Source organism: Labrus mixtus, chromosome 3 (genome assembly GCF_963584025.1).
Source record: "Labrus mixtus chromosome 3, fLabMix1.1, whole genome shotgun sequence".
NCBI lineage: Eukaryota > Metazoa > Chordata > Actinopteri > Labriformes > Labridae > Labrus > Labrus mixtus.
This window is the reverse complement of record NC_083614.1, coordinates 6543464-6563319: the sequence shown is the minus strand read 5'-3', so window position 1 is coordinate 6563319 and position 19856 is coordinate 6543464. Positions and strand designations below refer to the sequence as shown.

Here is a 19856-nt window from a genome sequence, read left to right as displayed (position 1 = left end):
TCTGTCAGCTTGATTCTCAATTGGCTATTATCATGTTCACTCTACAAGCCACGTAATGTGTGTACTGGAAAGATAATCTTTAGGTCCATCAAAAAAAATCTGGACGGCCTCGGTGTTAGGTCGACCCCTTGTATATATGGAGGTCATAGTTCCTTAAGCAGGTGGCCTGGTTCAAGTCAACTCCTTTCCCACATGTCATTCTCTCTCTCTCTCCCGATTTCCCACTCTATCCACTGTCCTATCTAAATAACACCACTTTAACCAGCAGCTAAATCAGTGATTTGAAAATGAGTAGTTAGCATGAGCTAGCTTTCACTTCATTTGCAAGAAGATATCTGCAGACTGACGGGCTGTTGTTTCTATTTCTGCGGTGTGATAGGCAGAAAGTGTCTCATTTCAGTATATTGACCAAAAATGTATTGTGATCCCTTTTCCAGACACTCTTTCTCCTAGCCTTGATTACATTGCATGTTTTTATATTTCAACTTCTTACTGTCATGCAGAGTAAGAAAACACAGCCAAATATGATAACAAGAAGCTGAATATTTAGCAGTGACTGTTTTTCGTGGGGCTTCCAGAAGGTGTTGATCTTGTGAAGGAGAAGTGAGCTGAAGTTTAGCGTTTCTTACTGCTGGTGATGGAGCGGTTGTCCTCAGAGAGCTCGTGGAAGAGCAACATTTCCTGCTGAGCCAGCTCCAGACGCTGCTGCTTGATTAGGTACATCTCCTTCTTGGCTTTGAGGGCCTCCTGGGCCACAACAAGGTACTCCTTCAGCATGCGCTCCTGCTCCTGCCGCCATTGAGTCCGCGGGTTCTCGATCTGGGTGGTCTCTGATAACAGGACACAACATAAGTGAGAGTTAAATAATACAAAGAAAGTCTGATGCAAGTACAAAGTTACTTTGGCGATACTCTAGCAAGTCAAGTCGCTGCTAGTCATGCGATTTGTCAGGAAAACCACATTCTGATGATCTACCCCAATTCACACTTTGAATAGCTAAAAGAAAAGTTTTCTACAATCATGAAAACTCTTGCAGTCTTCTTCTAATTCTTTCTTGATTAGTTAGATTTGGTGGCTAAAAAACAGCAGGCCTCATAAGTTGATTGACAAATGAAGATGATTTTATGGTTTTCATTTCTCTTTGTTTTACCAAACTGCACAGTTTGCAAAATGTTGTTCTCTTCTTACTGCCATTATTGCCAACACAATCTTTAAATCCATATCCAAAAAAAGCCGCCTCTTGCATTGGCCTGTTCTGGCCTCGGGTTCATCTTAGTAGGTTGCCAGTTTTGCGTGCATTGTACAAGAACACTAATAAGATCAGATCCTTAATGTCTATGGAATACCATGTCAAAGTCAACTTGTGTCTTCCATCAATCTCAAACTTTACGACTTAGAGTGGAGTCAGGTCATGGGACTCAAGTCACTCAACAATGCTAATAAGAAAATAATCCAGTAAAAACACATAAAACATAAAAAGCAAGATGTCCCAAAGTCCTTGTTACACTGTATCAACATCAAGCTGAATCTATGTCCATGTTCATTTCCAAACGTATTTAAGTGATCTGAGATAAATGGGGATGTACTCACTGTTGATGTGGTCGATGTAGTAAACTCCCACTTGCTGGTCGTAAACTTCCTCCCACCCGAGAGGAAGTTCATCTCCAACACAGTCGGCAAACGTCAGTGGTTTGGTTATCCTGAAATTTTAAAAAAAGATTTAAAAAAAATCTATATTCAGTGTAAAAGTCACCTCCAGGATTCACTTTAAATCCATCCTAGGAAATAACAACATACACATAGCTACGTTACCTGGATTTAAGAAACACTGCTCCCCTTTCTTACTTGTTATGTCATTTCCCTGTTACTGCCCTGCACGATGCTCTGTTTCATTTCTCATGCTTACAAAGGTGTGTTCATTGTTAATCGAGGAGATTTTTGTTCTCTCCCACAGTACAGATGACATATAAACTGCATCTTGGAGCAGAGGAGTAGTCCTGCCTCTCAGTGATTATTATCAGAAAGGGAGACTAATTAAACAGTTTCTGTATTGATTACAGAAATCTGTTACACAACCCAAACATAACAAATATAAACATTAGGTGAGTCATGATACCTAAGTTTCTAAACTTCTATATGATACAAGTAAAGATAAAATGATACCGATTCAACACCACGTCAACATAAATAGAAGTCAATATTACAATATTGAGTAATTTCTTTTTAATTCCCAAAAACTGAAGTCAAAGTCCAGTTAATCTCCAGTGATTTATGCACTTGTGTTATGAAATAAATGTGTTTTTTTAAAATAATAGACATTGTGTAGTTTTAAACACATGGGATCAAAGCATCAAATATTTAGACAATTCTGAATACACATGGATTGTATGTTTTTGCATTACAACACATTTCCTAATAATCAAAGCTGTTAAGTCCTTCACATTATATCATAATTCAGGCCAATGCTTTCTCAGAAATAGTGTGTCAGTTACATGGACGCTTGGAAAAAAATCAGTATCAACCTTCTACTTTAAGTTTGTATTTTTACAAAAAGCTTATCAACTCATGAAAATCATTATACAAGAAAAGGCCGGCATAGCTGATTCATCAGCAGACACAGAGCTTTATTTGGCCTGAAACTATTCGTCCTCAGTTTTGTGACTGTCACGTTAGATAGCTTGTGTGTTTTATGGTGTTACAGAGGTGCTCAGTGTGGTGCTCCTCAGGGAAGGAACAGATCAGTTCAGTGGTCAGGAGACCAAACTGTTGACTCCAAAATAAGTACAACAACACACTGAAAGGAACATCACAACCCAGCAGCTACATCTGCCCTACAACACTTAAATACAGTATCTAAAAATCCAGTCAAAGGTAGCTAAGCCTATTATGTTAAATGTCCAATCCAGTCAAAGCTAGTCAGAGTTAGCAAGTGATAGCCTTACTGTAACTTACTTGTACTTGTTTTTTTTCTTCTATAAAAATAATACCTTTAGCAAATCTTATTTAATAAAAATAAGGTAGTCAATAACACAGTTATTAAAAAGAAAAAAGGTTCAAGTAGTAGTGCTTAAAAAAGTTATGAGCCAAGTTAGCAGTGCTGTGGTTTCCCGCCTAATTCTGTTAAGCTGCTCTGTGATTGGCTGTTGTGTTTGGACTGTACTACTTTACTCTGATTGGCTAGTACTGTTTCCAGGGTCAGGGAACAATTTTCAGAGTGTTTAATTTAACAAGCAACTTCAACTTTATTTCTTTGTCCCTGAAGGGCGACCTTCTGATAAACCTAACCAAGTCCTGCAGACGGACCGCAAAAGGACTTGAAAGCTCTCCTCTTTAAAAGAGCTTTCTCATAAAGACTTTCTCCCTTAAACCACTGCTTTTAGATCTGGTTTTATAACTCTGATTTTACCTTTGACTACTACTAATGTTTTTATGGTTTTATTGAAATTGTAGCATTTTCGTTTAAATGTAAAGTGCGTTATAAATAAAATGTATTATTATCAATCTGAGGCTGTTTCATGAGATTAACCCTGTACATAAAACATTTTTGGAATTAAATTAAGTGTACTAGTTGTATGGCCTCACACAGGTCAAGGGGAAGAGTCTCTTGGGTGAAATGTTGCATCCATGTGGTGTTGGACACGTGAAAAACGAGTTTCAGAGTTAGAAAATGCACATAAACGCCTGCTCAAGTCGGAAGAAGACAACTCAGAAACTGGGAGAAGAATTATGTGTCTTGCCGTAAACATAACCTTGGTTTCAGGATTAAAAACTGGAATGGATCTGAATGGGTAAATTTACTTCCTGAACCAGAGCTGCTGAAAAAGTGGGCGGTCACTGTTGAGCTGTATTGTCTTCACTTGAGATAAAAAAAAAGGTCCAAAAATGTTACTCGTAATACATTTACGCTCTGAACTGCTTTTTGTCTCTGCCTGCAGGATTGAACGGTTATTGCTCAATTATTTGTAAAAAGTCTTGTTATGAACACTATTTAAACAAAGCTTCTGGCACTTAGCAACAGGCCATAGATCTACAAAATGTTTGTTTTTAGTATTAAGTGGTGGTGTGGTCATTACATAAATACATCTCTTACTTTGTCAATCAAACTGGGAATGATTTGATGTGTGGTGGCAGAATGTAGATTACATTAGATACAAAAATACAAAATAATAATGTAAGCTTTGTTTACTTTAGCTTCTGAATCTCATTTAGCTGTCAAAATTGTTATAAAAGACATTTATCAAGTTGAATTAAAACATTTCATAGATTACATGTCAACAATAAATGACTGCCAACTGTAATGATTTATGGAGGAATGTGCGTGGAGCTAATGGCATCACTTACTCTTTTAATCTACAAACATCAGCGAGCCGTGAACCAGCCGGTCTGATGACAGCAGCGAATATAGTAACTATCTGATTACCATCAATCAGCGCAGACAAAGGGGGTCCAGTGGCAGTGACCCCTTCGACCACAGAATGCTCGCGATGCAGACGGTGCACGAGGCCCGATTCTGGCAGAGGTATGCACACAATGAAGGGACGGCCCAGAGAGAGGAGCTGAGGCATCCTGCCCCACATTCCTCAGGACACAGACCAAGCAGCAGCTCTCCTCTTTGCACACAAACACACTTCACTGAAGTTTGAAAAGACGCTTTTAATCCGAATGATGATGATTCATACGAGTTGGAAACTCAGAGGTACTCCAACTTTCTCCAGACTCCGCTGTTCACTTCACCGCAGACACCTTTAGTGTGGTGTATTGCTGAGATCTGTTGTTTTTGGCACATTTGAAAACTATTTTTGTTGGCGATCAATCACACAGGCTCGTCAAAATCCTTCCACAATACCTCAAATTCAATAAACTCCCTTCGCATTTCACACATTTTCGGGGGAATGCCACAAGCTACGTCTCTAGTGTGCAGTTTCAAATGTTTGTTAAAAACTAGTGTTTACCATTTCATCCTGGGACTTCACTCTGAGCAAACACTCAGACTAAAGTAATCCACAGATAAGAGATTAAATAAGAGATACAAGAGTCTGTCACAAAATTGGATCTCAGATACTTTCAAGGATACAATCTTCTAGCAAAAGGAACTTCAAAAGAGAGACGTGTATCTCGCAGCCTCTCATCAAGAGCACAATGTCTAAGTCGATCAAATTTGAGAATAAAAAGATTCTTTTCCTCGTTTGATGGTTTAACTTTAAAGATTGGGAGGCCTTTTTAACAAGAGAAGTCTTGAAAAATAAAAATCCTGAAAAGTAGTATAGAAAAGTTTTCTTTTTTTCATCTCTTGAAACGATACATGACTCTTTGGACTTCAGCCTGAGAAACACTGGACAAATCAAATGATTGCCTTATCAATACAGACCTACATTACCCACAACCACTGTGTAAAACTGCACTAATCAGTAGCAATATGAAGTCGTAAATATTCCCCAAGAGAAATATCTCACTGGACTAGTAGCATTCACTTATATAACCACAAATATACGACAGTGAGTGGCTCAAATAGAAAAGGATTCTCAAACACAGCCACAAGGACAAGGCAAACACAACCACACTCCCCAACACGTGTCTGTGAGACAAGTCAAATAATGTAGAACTGCACTTAAAAACCCCTCAGACAGGGCAGTCACAACTTTATCTATCCAGGGCAGTTTAATTTAAAAAATATTGAAGGAAAAAGCACCAAGAAGAATCTCTTTGGTTGGTCAATATAGGTGTCACATAGTTTTGGAATCCAGTCACATTACTTTAAGTATTAACAGATGTAAGGACCGGATAGATAATGAAGAAAGCATCGCCCACACTCAACAAATAAAGGACTCTGGTTTGTAAAATACTGAGCTTGAAAAAGTTCATCAGTTGGATTTTGGGGGCTAGACTGATAAACTTGCATCTTATTAAAATGTAGTTATATGAGTCATACGCCTTTTCACATTATGCAATCCTGAAACTTGTTAGGGAATTTCAGTAGGACAAATGAAATCAAATCCTGAAATGGTTGTTTACACATGCACCTCACAGCAGGAGGCTATCTGCCTTTATATTAATGCTACGTGTAGACAGAATCCTAATATCCACAAAAGAGTGCAGATGAATATTCTGGCAAACAGAACACATAATGCAGCAGTTTAATGAAGCACACAGAGATTGCAACATGCAGATAGTCTATAGTCGTGCATCGATCACAGGGAATTAACGCCACCACCCCTCTCCACTCACTCGAGGTGAATTCTCCTGATTATATCTTGCTGAGTTCTCACATCAGCTCACTCAGACTTTCTGCAGAAAAAAATACTACGATGCTGGCAGGAAAAACTCCTGATAAGGTCTGAGTGAAAAATTCAGCTCTTTTCATTCACACATGCAGCTAACCCTGAAAACTTCAGGATTTAGTTATTGTAGGGTGTAGGTTATGTAGGTGCTGTGTTTTACTAGCCATTATTTTAGTTCAACCCATCTTGACCATGCACTGCAGATTTTTTGCAAAATGGATATTTGGATGCTGCTTCATTTTCCTGACATAACTACATCCATACTTTCTCTGGATGGTATGACTACATACATACAGTCACTATGTTTCGCTGACTTCAGCTAATATTCTCAACTACTCATAAAGTATTCTTCACGTTTGATGATGTCATAAGAAACTACTGTTACATTGAACATTTGTCCACTAGTTAGTTTAAGTTTTTCATGATACCACATTTTAAACCTTCAATACCTTTCTGGTACAAAATAAAAAAATTATCAATACCTGTCTCAACAACAAGGCCACACAAATTCAAGTCTTTGGCACCAAATATTTGGTCATTTCTGGCTTGTATTTACAGAAATTGCAGAAAAACTCCTGTACATTGTCTAAATTGCGAAGATAATAAAATAATGGCAACACTTTGGTACTGAAATGTGTTCTCACACCTATAGTACATTTGCTCTGGTCTGAATCATGGACCCATTTGTTAAATCTGTGTTCACACAGGGACATTAACAAGCGGACCAAAGTGTGTGATGTGCGAGGAAAACGCTCTTGAATGGGTCAACATTTCTTGCGGGAAAAAAACCTGGAAGTAAACAAAGCCCTGTTGACTCCTGCCTGGCTGTGGCTGCTCCAAAACAACTTCATGATTTCAAAATGGACAGACAACTTCACGGATTGATGTTGACTCTGGTCATTGGTTTTTATATTGTTTGTAATTATAACTGCAGGCAAACAATAGTTTGAAAATGAGGTGCAACTGTGGCTCGAAAATAAGATGTTAATGTCACAGAATCGCTGAAGGTGCTTATCAAGACAGTTCAGGAGAAGGCGCACGTTAATCCTCCTGAAGGATGACCTGCTCATCCACCCCCTTCTGATTCTGAAGATCTGCCAGTTACGCCTAACACATGTTCAGCAAAGATGAAGAGAGCGAGGGCCGTGGCTACAGTAGCTGGTCTAATCATAAAAAGGAAACAATGCTTCCTGCACTTAGGTGTGATCGAGGTTGGTAATTGTTCCTACAAAAAAAAAAAGCAGTCTGAAAAACAGCAGACCGAGAAGATCGTTTGGTCCGTAACAGAGTTCGAATGAGAGCGTTCAGCTGAAACGAGTCGTATTAATTTGCAAACAGACTTGAGTTTATTTAACCTGAAGTAAACCTGTAAGGTGTGAAATCTTTTGAGACAGTCCTCATGATCTTTTGCTCACGGCAGCTAATGGTTAAAAATATGACTCAAGATCTTCAGCTTTTTTTAAACTTTGGCAGAGATGGTATCTTTAAAAAACAACATGGTTTGAAACCATCTAAAATTTTGGCAACCTTAATTATCATCCGTTTAAAATATGTTATATCATTAACAGAGTGTATGTAGTCCTATCAAAAAAGCACATAATGTAGTTCTGTTACAATCTGAATCAGGGAATCAAACTGAAAATCAAAAAAGAGAAAAAAACATTGTGGAAAGAAGGGAAATCTTTTGACGTCAGAGACTTTAGTCCTGAAGTGCTCTTTGACCTCCCAGAGAGACATAGCTGGAGGAGGGAACATGTCCACTCACTGATCTGAATCTGAGCGTCTGAATGTTTGGTTTGTTACGCAGTCTTGTGACAGCGCAGCAGCCTCAGTTTTTCCGAGTCATGTCTCGGTCTTGGGAGACTCTGAAACCACAGCAGCACAGAGCTGGAGAGGAGCGATCTGATGACAGTACATTCAGAGGAGCCAAAACATCGTAAAAACTAAAAGTAGACACGCATGGTATAGAAGCATGTTAGGAAAGAAGGAAAACTGAAGCAATACACAACACATTTAGTTTATCAGACAGTCAGGAAGGACAAACAGAGTAATAAGTGTGTCACTCCTCTGTCAGCCTGACACAGTGACCCTGTGTAAACTCCTGTTTGCTGACACTGTGAATCTGTCAACGACATGCATTACCTAACAGAGATGAATGAAGGTCTGCCACTGCACTGGTGTGTGAGGAGAAACACTCGTTTTTATAATCACTACAGCGCTGTAGGATTGTCATAGAGCTCCTATAGGATTACTAGAGCTCTGCAGCAGTGTGTTGACAGTGCTCACAGCATATTGCCATGTCTGTCTTTGGTCCAGACAAATAAAAAATCCCGCATTTCATTTCTCAGACGATTACTGTGTCCAGATAATTGAACCTGCTGACTCCTGTGAGTCTCCTACATTGTCTTAAATGTCAGCAGCAGGTTTACATTTCTGATATTTAATGTTGCCATAACTCTTTGTCCACGTGTAACTTTCACCACCTGATTTCTATTTGTCAGATATAGGGTTGTCCCGATATGAGACATTTTAAACTTTGACATGATTCTAGTAGAAATAGATTCCTGTTTTTGTTACCATGGCATCAACACAACTTTTAAACTCCTTGGCCCCAATAGTTGGGTAATTTCTTGTTTTTATTAGCCAAAATGTGCGGGCAAACTCATGCACACTGTCTTAATTGCACAAAAACATTGGCAACTGCTGTCTCTCTCTCTCTCGCTTGCAACAGCTTTTGGTTAACATCACTGAAGATCAGGGGCCGTATTCACTAAACCTCCGAAGTACAAAGAGTTGCTCTTAGTGACAAAAGTCTAAAGAAGTTCTAAGAATCGAGACGTTTTCTTAGAATTTCCCCTTAAAGTTAAGATTAGATCCGCAAGTTATCCACAAAGCATCTTAACTCTTCAAAGAGCTCTTATGGTGAATAACTGTGAGAGGTGAGTAGGACCTTTAAGAGGTTTTGAAGTAGAGGAGAAAAAGGAGAAATGTCCTCCAAACACTGAATGAAGAATATACTTATTGAATCATAGCCGGGCTCATCAGACAAAACAACTTCATGCGGACGCTTCAGTCCATCTCAAACTTGTTTTCAGTGCACAGTGAGACATGCACGGTGAGTCCCTCTAAATGTGCTTTACTCCACAGGTGCATCTGATCGCTGATTAAAGGCCCTTCAACATACTGATGGAATGCTGCAGTCATGTCCTCCTCTGACGGTCCCAGTTTCCGGGTTGGAAAGTCGTTCTTCTGACTTTAGTGTGTTTACGTGCTTGTAATTCTGAAAGTCGATATGTTGTAACAAAAACAACAAACCGCGTTGATGTTGTGAATATGTGTTGAAAGTCACTGTTACAAGTTAAATTTGAGCAAAAAGTTGATGTTTCATCATACGTGAATTAATAAAAAAGTATCTAACAAAACATCTTTTGCACCCCGTGTGAAGACAAAAATCAAGTCAAGTCAGCCACCTAAAGTTTCAGAGTTACGGGAAACTCATTTTTCCAAATTGTTCGACACCCATTTCAAAATAACCCGTACGACCTCAGGTGTAAATTGGCCTGTTATCGTACGGTATTCTCCGTCCTTTAGCTCTCCTTCAGTCAGCATTCAGCACAGCCTCACAGGGATGTTAATCATGGACGTAGACTCAAATATCCACATTAGAGCTCACCCCTCTACACATGCTATTTTTATGTGCATAACTGAGTCTAAAATGACGGAAATGAAAAAGTGAAGTGAAGCCGTAGTAACATATCATATTTTCAGACCCCACAGGCCAGGACTCTTTAGAAGTCACAATTTCATTCACAAGCACAGGTATCACCTTGTGTGTGCCCCGGGCCTTTTTATCAGCATGGAGGAAAACTATTACGTTTTAGCACTTAGCACACCTTTTGACACCACGATGTTGAAAAGAGAGAGGCGTCAGACAGTGAATGAGGACTAAGATGTTTGAATGTGTTTCAGATATTTGTCGGTAACGTGGACACATGGCTTGAAATTAAAAGTTAAGCGTGGAAGCAGAAGAATTTTGGTGCTAAATCCCTTCCACCTTGGCTATGTCTGAAAGGATGAAAATATTTCTTTGTAGAGCTAATGGTGAGCAGGAAGCGCCCACTCGTAACTGAAAGTAGGTTTTTCACTTATTAAAGTAAAATTGGATTTAAGACTACAGGGCAAACGAACCAGCACAACTATGATGAGAATTTCAGTGAGATTTAATGTTTGTGCTTTTCCTGGTTGAAATTCCACATGAAATAAAGCTGCAGTCTTCATAGATTACTATGTCTGATTTGAGACAACACTACTTGATGAGTCCAACACAAGGAAGTACATGATGTGAGCAGTCTACAGCATGATTAGAGGCTGATGAAAGTATCTGAACTGATAGACAACTGAGATCTTTCTGCATTGTTAGTTTTTTACTTCTTAGTAAATATAATCCATGATAAGCATTCACATATTTACTGATATAGTTTGTTACAGCTGCTCTGTCAGCTGTAAAAGAGGGAGATTATAATGAGGAGTTTTCTTCTAAAAGAGTACACATTCCCTAGGATCGTCTTTCAATCGAAGAGGAAACAGAAAATGAGACAGATATCTGAAATAGAAAAAAGGGGGGACTGACAGAATGACAAGCATGTTCAGCTGTGGAGGAATGAAATGCTGCAGCGCTTGCTCGCTTCTCACAACTTCCCAACAAAAATATTTTTAGTTCTTTAAGACGTTTGCTAATTCTAGAATAATCTGTGCCGTTCTGAGTCGTCCCGGAGGATATTTCTATCTGCAGCAGCAGCAACACGCCTGTACGCGACAACGGGCTGAGAAAGGCATGTGAAACTGGAGTCCGGGCTACTGGACACGGTCTGTTCTGATCATCTCCAGCCGCTCTCAGACCTTTGTTTTCCTGCTGTTACTGTGTGCAAAATAAACTCAAAACATGATATTATTTTACTATACTTCATTATGGAGCCAGAGAAGCCGGTTTGAATTCCTCCTGTTTGACTTTGTGATTTCAAGCAGTCAATTACATTTAAAGGCAAATGTTCCTCCAGTTCACTCAGTTCATATTGAATTAAAAAAACGTGTTGATTGTTCCATCAAATGTGTTAATTTAGACAAGTCATCGCCACAGCCCTCTTCAGCTGCACACAGGATTAATTTCTAACACTGATGTTTTAATTGTGTGACGGATCACAGTATAAATAAAACAAACACTTGTGTGATAAAAACAATCAGTCGACCGCAGCAGAAGATTCTTAGCGCGCTGCATGGCTTAAAACTAAATTACAAAGGTTGTCAAATATGTCAATACTCTTTGATACCACGTGTTAAAACCAAAACAATAACTGTAAGAAAATGACATACAGGTTTTTTAAGATGTGTGCTAAGGAATATATCCATCAGAAATTGCAAAAAATATGTTGCCAACGTATTTGTGCAACTTAGTCAGTGTGCAGGAGTTTTCTAAGCAATCCTGAAAACAGAAAATGACACATTTGATGCCGATGTTTATTAAGTTTTGTTGCTTCAGTAGCGAAACAGGCATCGATATCATTCCATTGTTTGTATTATACTGACATTTAAATACCCTGCAACATGCTCATACAGACCCTGACCGTCTTTCATCATCGCAGCGAGCCAGCTGCTGAAGTCTACAAATAAGAATCGAGGTTTGACCTCTGCATGACGAGCATATGTGACCAGAAAAAAACAACAAATGTGACGACGCCGACACAGTGTCATGAGGCGACGACGGAAAACTCTGCGTGCTCCCGTTTTAACTCAAATATGATGCGAGACGGTCTCTGAGAGAAAAAAAAAAGGCCACAAGTGTTGTTGGTCCACAAATTCCTTTGTGTGTTAAAAAAGAAAAACAACTTTGGGAGGAATGTCATTTATGTGCAGCCTCTCCGGTGCAGCATTTCAGAGGAAGGCCTGAAGCAGCTGACAGACACACAGACACCCGCTCCTCCAATTATGTGTTGAATCTTATAGAAATAGGTCTCCTATAAGTAGACTAGCAGCTCTGTCTCTGGACACATTTAGGCAGTGTCTGGACACATGGGAAGGGCCGCTGTTAGTATGAGCGGAGGAGAAGTGGATGTGATCAATGTGAACCATCACGGCTGACTATCCCTCTAAAAGTTTCCTTACTGTAGCATCACTTAAAGACTGGAGGAATACTTCAGTTAGAAAATGAAGATTAAAAACAACAACATGTTAACTGTGTAAAGGCGATGTACTACTACAATCATTTTTATATTAATGCATCCAACTGCTATTGACTCAGTGATGCTTCTTTTGGTAGAAGCCATCATCTCTTTATGACGAAGCCTTCTCCCAGAATGCTTTATGGTTTCCATTAGAGTTCATTCATGTCTTAAAGTAGAGTTCCTCATCGATAAACTCTTCAGCCTAAGGGAATACATTCAGAGCAAGAGACGACCTCTGGTGTAAATAAAAAAAGTTTTAAATAAGAACTTGTGTCTTCAGGGTAAATATGAAGCTACGTCATGCACACAGGTAGCTTAGCTTTTATAAACAAGACTAAAACATTAGCCTGGCTGTCGACAGGGAACAAAAAATTACCAGCAATTAAAAAGGAACTGTAAGGCCGATAGAGCTCCACAACACAGGAATGAGTTTGGATGTATTTGTTGTCTCTTTCAAAACTTGCAGTGGTTAGTGCATGCGCCCCATGTATGGAGGCTGTAGTCCTCCAAGCGGGCGGCCCAGGTTCAAATCCATGTCATTCCCCACTCTCTCTCTCCCTGATTTCTGGCTCTATCCACTGTCCTATCTCTCTATTAAAAGGCACAAAAAGCCCCAAAAATCAATCTTTTAAAAAAAAAAAAAAAAAAAAAAAAAAAAACTTGCCAACCCAAACATCTGATCAGTAGGCTTCATGCAGAGGAAAAGGTACATGGTGTGCCGAAGTAGTGCTAAAACAAAGTAGCTTGCTAGAGGAAAATGTTTTAAATATAGCGTTCACTTGCACTTACAATATCGGCGTTGAGTTTTAACACGTTTTTTCTTAAAATGTACTTAATTATGTGGAGCAAGCAACCCGGTCTGCAAAGTCATATAGTCCAGCTTCTTACAAGTACCTACATACAAGCCTACTTAAAGGAATACTGAACTGTTCCTTTAAGATAAACTAATCATGCCACATCCTGGCTGAGAGTGATGCTACAATCAGAGTCAGACCTGCAGAAAATATAATGAGAATGGATTGGCTGCAGAAGTTAACACTGTTATGTTTCAACCTTAACAACATTTACAGCTGCAGCTCCTCCTGTCTTCAACTCATACAGCAGGACACACTACTGCTGCTGTCTTATTATATCTGAGCTTTCTGCTTTAGCCAGGTTTGTTTCATCTTCTCTCTGATTTTTAAAAGTTTGTTTTAATAACCTTTAGATGTTTCTTTTTCTCTTCATCATGATGCTTTGTGTAAAGCACTTGTTACTCAAATGCGCCATATTAATCACCTGCCTTGCTCACAGTTAACAGTTGTTTGTTATTGATTTGTGATCCAGAGGATCTGTTATATTGAGACACGCTTCAAACACACTTGAAAGCCTGAAAGCACAAAAAGATGCACTGGCAGAGAGATGGTAGAGAGTGAGGGGGCGTCACACAGGGACTGGTGCCCTGAGCAGCTGGGGGGTTTTAGTGCCTATAGCTCAAGCTGCTCTCCAGTACTGAGGAAGTGAACTCTCCATCTCCAGCAACCAGTCCCAATTCCCAGACTTGGTCCGTACCAGGACTTGAGCCGACAACCCTCCAGTTTCCAACCCAAGTCCCTACAGACTGAGCTACTGCCCATGTTCATTTTATAACATGAGCTGAGATGAAAAGCTCGAACACCTTTAACTACAGCACATTCTCACTGAGGTACACTCAGTTTTGTTGGCTGAATTTGTCTTTTGAAATGAGTTCTGTGCAGATGGGTGGAAGGAAAAAAGACACAATGGTGGCCCAGAGCTCGAGGTTGGTCCACTGAGATTGGCATGTCCTGTTTAGGTAGCATTCTTCACAATATACACATAACACAAGCAACGTACAGGCGGGCAGCTGAATGTAGCTGTAGCAGCAGCAGAGCGTGAGAACTGATGCAGAAAAAAGCTAATCTCGGCTACTTGTGTGTGTTTTTATTCTTACTATTCATCCTAAATATAAGTTATCAGTTGAAAAAAGCATGGAGCATTAAAGGGCCTATCAGACGAGCTGCTGGACTAAAGGGGAGTTTGAACTTCCAGAACAAGGAGCGAGGTGAAAGCTGAAGACAAACACATTGTATGGCGGTGAAAAAGAAACACAGAAACACATGGGGGCAAAATGACACAGGATCAAGCAACAGCGTGTTCGTAACCTCCCCCCCCTCAAAAAGACAAAAAAGAGCCATCATAATGAAAACACTGGGGGAAGCAAAATAACAGCGGGGTTCAGCGCATGTGAATAACCTTTCGGTGCTGGAAACACAGCTCACCCTTTCCAGAATAATTGAATTTGGTGTGCTTTGTGACCAAGTATAAAGGCCTCCCTTTGCTGAGCGGCAGGCCCGGCCATGGCTGTTGCATAACAGAGCTAATAAAGGAGGCCTACAGGACCCGGGGATGGAGAGGAGGAGGCAGACACGTGGGAACTGCCTCTGTTCTGGCTGCTTTGTCTGGGGGCCGCGAGCGAGCAGAGCCCCCGGGCATTAGTGTAGGCATGCCTGACATAACGCTCATTCCACAGCAGCAACAAAAAAAAAAAGGCCCGCAGAAGAGCTCAGCTTATGTGCAGGAGCCCCCCGAGCGGCTCGAGGTGTCCGCCGTCCTCAAAGACATAATCATCATCAAACGTGTACGCAGGGATGAGGAGGGTTTGTAAAAGTGCTGACTTTACAGATTTGTCAACTTTTTCAACACCACATGTTTTGAATTGATACAGTCTTTGATATTTTAATGATTGATAGTATCAAAAAGTATCTCAAAAATGAAGACAGTCTGCTATCAACAATTGCACACAAACAACTAAATATGTATATTAAGTAAAAATAATGACGTGTCGGCACTCAAACATTGCCAATCAACACGTGTGCAGGAGTTTGCTTCCAATTTCTGATGTTTAAAAAAAAAAGAAATTAGCCAATAACGGGTGCCTTGGACTTCTATTTTTGTTGCCGTGGTATCAAATCAGATTCTGATTTTTACTAGTGTCACAACAAAGTGTAAACTTCTGGTATCCTGACAACCCTACCTGCTTGTGCTAGAAGGTCATGACAGAGGGAAGCTAAACGCCAGAGTTTGCTAAAGAGATTCTCCGTCAGGTATCTGCACCTATTTCACACATCGGTCAGATTTTTCACTACACGCTGCCATCTAACCAAAAACATCTCCGTCCAGCTTCTCTCCCCCCCCCCCCCACCCCGCCTGCAGACATGGACTGTAACCAGCGAGAACAAACTTGAACTCTGGCTGAAATGCAGCTCCGTTACACCACATCATTGACAATTATGTTTCAGCTCAATGGCGCATGTGTTTTAGTGATTATAGGCGATGATCCACAGCTGACATGCCTCTCTGCAGGTCAGTAGACTCGGGGCTCGTGCACATCCCTGACCCGGACCCCTGACCCTGCACAACAAGAAACAACAAGGTGTCCAAACAAACTGTCACAACTCTTCATTTAAAGGCTAAATCTGTGTGTAACTTGGTGGAACAATTAAGAACAAGCATCAAATTAGACAGTCATAAAAATCATATCTTATCTTTCTTCATAGGCGTCTTCTTTTACCTGCACTTAAGGTGTGCACATAAACTGTGGTACGCAAAAAAAGAAGCTTCTGAGGCTCCAGACACAGATCATATTATGACCAAAACATGGAAAAGTTTGATCCCTACCAAATAAGGCTTGTTTAAGTGGACCTAAATTATCTGACACAAAGGACCAACTAATACTACCCACTCTGACACTTCAATTTATCCACAGAAGAAGAAAAACGTCCACTCAAGACTATCTGCAAGTCAAATGATCAATTTGATTGGCTGATTGACAAAAATGAGTCACAACATTTTGAAAGTAGAATTCATGTCACAGTTAAGACAGAAACATGAAAAAAGTTCCCTTCATGTTGCTTTTAGAATTGAAATATTTGCTGGTTTTCTTCCTCTTGTACTTACGTTTTTTATGACTTTGTCAAGATAAATAACGGTTAACCAATCAGATTCTGATATTCATCCTATACTGATTTAAAAAGCTTTACCTGGAATGAAAAACAGGGACTATCCTGATCTGATGTATTCAATTACGTTGTCATGTATTAGTCGTGTTGAAAGAAACAATCACTTTGTGTGGAGACTTTGAGAAAGATTTGCAAACAACAATCAAGCTTTTTAAACTTCACTCGGCTAAGAAACTCTTCTACATTCTGGTATGAATCCACCTCCATTGGGCCGTCCCACTAGACTTTAATACGGCTTGAGTGCCATTTCATTTCTGCTGTGACCTAAATGCAATATCTGCAAAGATACATTTTTGTCTTTGGTAAACACTGATCATATTTTTGCTCTCAAACTGATGTTTAATAGAGCAAACAAATTATAGACAAATCAAGAACATTACAGATTTGTCAATCATTAAATATTGACAACCATAAAACAATTGATGGTTGTAAACTCCATCACAACAATCGCTTTGCAGCTTTGAGTTCCAGCTCTACTATTTTTTTGAAGATCACATACTCATTTGACAACACCACAACTAGTTTGACAAGTTAATACCAGCTCCATCCATCCAAAAGCTGATTAAGCTTTCAAACATTGATAACATTGCCATTTCTAAGAGGATGTTAAGTGTTGAAAAACACCTTAAACTACCTCTTCACACTATCTGAATATCACAGTTTACGTTTGGACAACATTTGATTCATTTTTCTGATTCCACGTCTAAATAATCTGATCACATCGAGGCTGAGGCTCGTGTGCTCGCTCATGTTTTCACACTCAGTTAAAGCCTGTAACTCAGGATAATGAAGGCCAGCAATAATAACATGTGGTAGATACCAGATCTTTAAACCATCAGCCTTTGATTGTAGTCGTACTTAAACAGAGCAGCTGTCAAACGTGGAGAAAATGCTTATCATCGCTGCATTCAGCTCCACCAGGCTTCACACTCCTTTTTATCTACAGATGATGGACAGGACGACATTTTTTTTATAAGAGCGGCTGACACAAACCGAATAGCTGACACCTTTTTGTATCTGTTGCACGTTAGCAGAAAGTCAGCTTTAGGGCTGTGTAGTGATGTGATTTATTGGAAAGTCAGTATCAGGTGGTGACAGAAGACATTCCTCTGGCCGAGATAACCTATAAATCACTGAGCAGCACCAGAACAAATGCAGAAAACATTCTTTAGTCATGCAAAGAGAAAGAAAGAAAGAAAAAACTCCACCAGAGCTCAGACGCTGACGATTATGAGATGTTGTGAAACTGCTATCAGCTGCACACAACAATGCTTAATCAACTTGCAAAGGGGGAGTAGTGGTGGTGGTGGTGGGGGGGGGGGGGGGGGGGTTCTTCAAGGAAAATCAGGTTTCTCTTATCTAGATTACATGCAGCTACTACATTCCCGCTGTTGAAATCAGCTGCAAGAAATCTGCTTTGAAAAAAAAGTGTTGCACAGAGAGAGAGACAAGTGTTGTTTTTTGTCAGAACTTTCCCCTCATAATGCAGCAGAGGTAAAAAAAAAAATACTTGCAATAATTCCCAGTAATCTCACAAAGTCTGCTTTGAATGCCTGATTGAGCCTGTTTCTGGGCCGCTGAAATCCCAGTCCCCCACAAAAGCACATCCTTGCAGCTTTCCCAGTGGCCCAACTAGCATTCCTGACATTTTTTCACAAAGATTTCTGGGAGTTGGAGTTTTTAAGCCCTTTGCTTTTACTAAGTTGCATGCTTAAAATCAAGTGAAACACGCAGATTATGGGGTCAGTTTATCCTGAAACACAACTTTAGAGAGTGGAGAGCTGCATGGACAGGAAGAGGAGCTGGGTAACAATAGCTCACTGTGCTGAAGCAAGGAATGTTTCAGGTCAGTGGGAGTCATAAATGAGCTTACTGATGAGTCTGATGATTCAGGTTTGTGGAGACAGATTCATGTAAACTCAGGTGACTAGACTGACAATGCAGTCTGCTGTTTCAGGAGACAAACAGGAAAAGGCTGAGCTGCTTCATGTCAAAGAGCTGTCACACGTTTTAAAAAGACAAATCATCGGAAAGTATTAATGTGAGCTGCTGCACAGTAGGGGACCATGGGGCGTTACATCCCGTGTTTGCATGGGAACTTCTGAAAAAGATTGGAGGCCACAAAACTGGCTGCCAAATCTCATCTGATTCATCGGTGTCTGCTACACAATCCACCGCAGCTTTGTGTCACATTAAAGGGGAATGAAGGAGGGTGACTTTACTGCCCCTGGCCCCGATAAACAAAACAAAACTGGCCCCCTCCCTCCCGGCATCTCCTCACTGTGTTAAGTTTGTTATCGTGCGGACCTGTTGAATTAAAAAGACTTTATATGTGTGAGTGTTTGTAATCCCGGTGCTGCCAGGCCTTCAGCATACCTATCTCTGGGGTCAATCCATGAAGTTTGCCGGGTGTTGTGGTCGATAAAAAACACTCTGCCATCGTAATCTCGGGCTTCCTCCCAGCCCGCGGGCAGCGGCAGCTCCGAGCTCTCTCTCCGCTTTCCGCCGCTGACCCACGGCATAGCGTCGGGGATGGTGAGAGGGGCTGAAGCCCCCCCTGCCCTGGCGTTTTGTCCCCCCCCAAAAAAAGTCGCTCTTCTACTGCATTACAACAAACTCTAACCTCGACGCACTTGTCGGCGCAAAGAAAGTTGACGTTAAGAAAAACTAAACTTTCCACCGAGGTTGTCGGCTTTAAAACGGCCCAGCTGGAGGTACATCCAGGTTCCTTCTTCCTCTTCTTTAAACCCCGCAGAAAAACAGCAGTGCAAGCTCTCACGGTCCTCGGTCCTCCATGTTCGCCTCCTCCACCATGTTTCATTCCTCCGTGTCCATATTCGGCTCCAGCGCATTTGCATAAAGTGTCGGACGTACAGAGCTGTTCCGTCCAATGAGGAAACTTCAAGGCTCATCTCTCTCAATAAACTTCATCGAGGCTGCTAAAACTAACTTTAAAAAAAAAATGGTTTAGGATTTTAGTTCAACCCATGCCTTACATTATATTCAGTCACAACAGACGTGTATTCAATAAAACTATTCAACACGTTAGCCTACTATTCAATATCCGACAGACTTGGACAGTTATTTAGGCTACTGCGTGAAATAAATATAATTATCATCAATAAATAAATAAAAAAAACTCAAACTAAACTTTACATTTAACAACGGACAACTCCCCATTTACACAGTGACAAACCTCTAGTGAGATGTAGACTCAGATCATTATAAATTGTACAGCAGCGCCACCTGGTGTCAGGATGAGAAATAGCATGGTACCACTATAATAACAATACTGTAATAATAATTGTGAATTAATGTAAAAAAATGTTTATTTTGTAGGC

At 40.3% G+C, this 19856-nt stretch overlaps 1 protein-coding gene across 2 annotated transcripts in view; it reads right to left on the bottom strand.

Annotated features, from left to right (window-relative positions):
- The window catches only part of wwc3 (WWC family member 3), a 37879-nt gene extending 18499 nt beyond the window's left edge, over positions 1 to 19380 (bottom strand). The window contains exons 1-3 of one of the 2 annotated variants that reach the window (XM_061029979.1): positions 18892 to 19380; positions 1591 to 1700; positions 630 to 830 (exon numbers count right to left, since the gene is read on the bottom strand). In XM_061029979.1, coding sequence (XP_060885962.1) covers positions 630 to 830; positions 1591 to 1700; positions 18892 to 19037 — 457 coding nt within the window. In that variant the 5' untranslated portion in view covers positions 19038 to 19380. The remainder of the gene's footprint in view (positions 1 to 629; positions 831 to 1590; positions 1701 to 18891) is intronic. The other variant, XM_061029970.1, reaches the window with a different exon arrangement.
- Between the last annotated feature and the right edge of the window lie 476 nt (positions 19381 to 19856).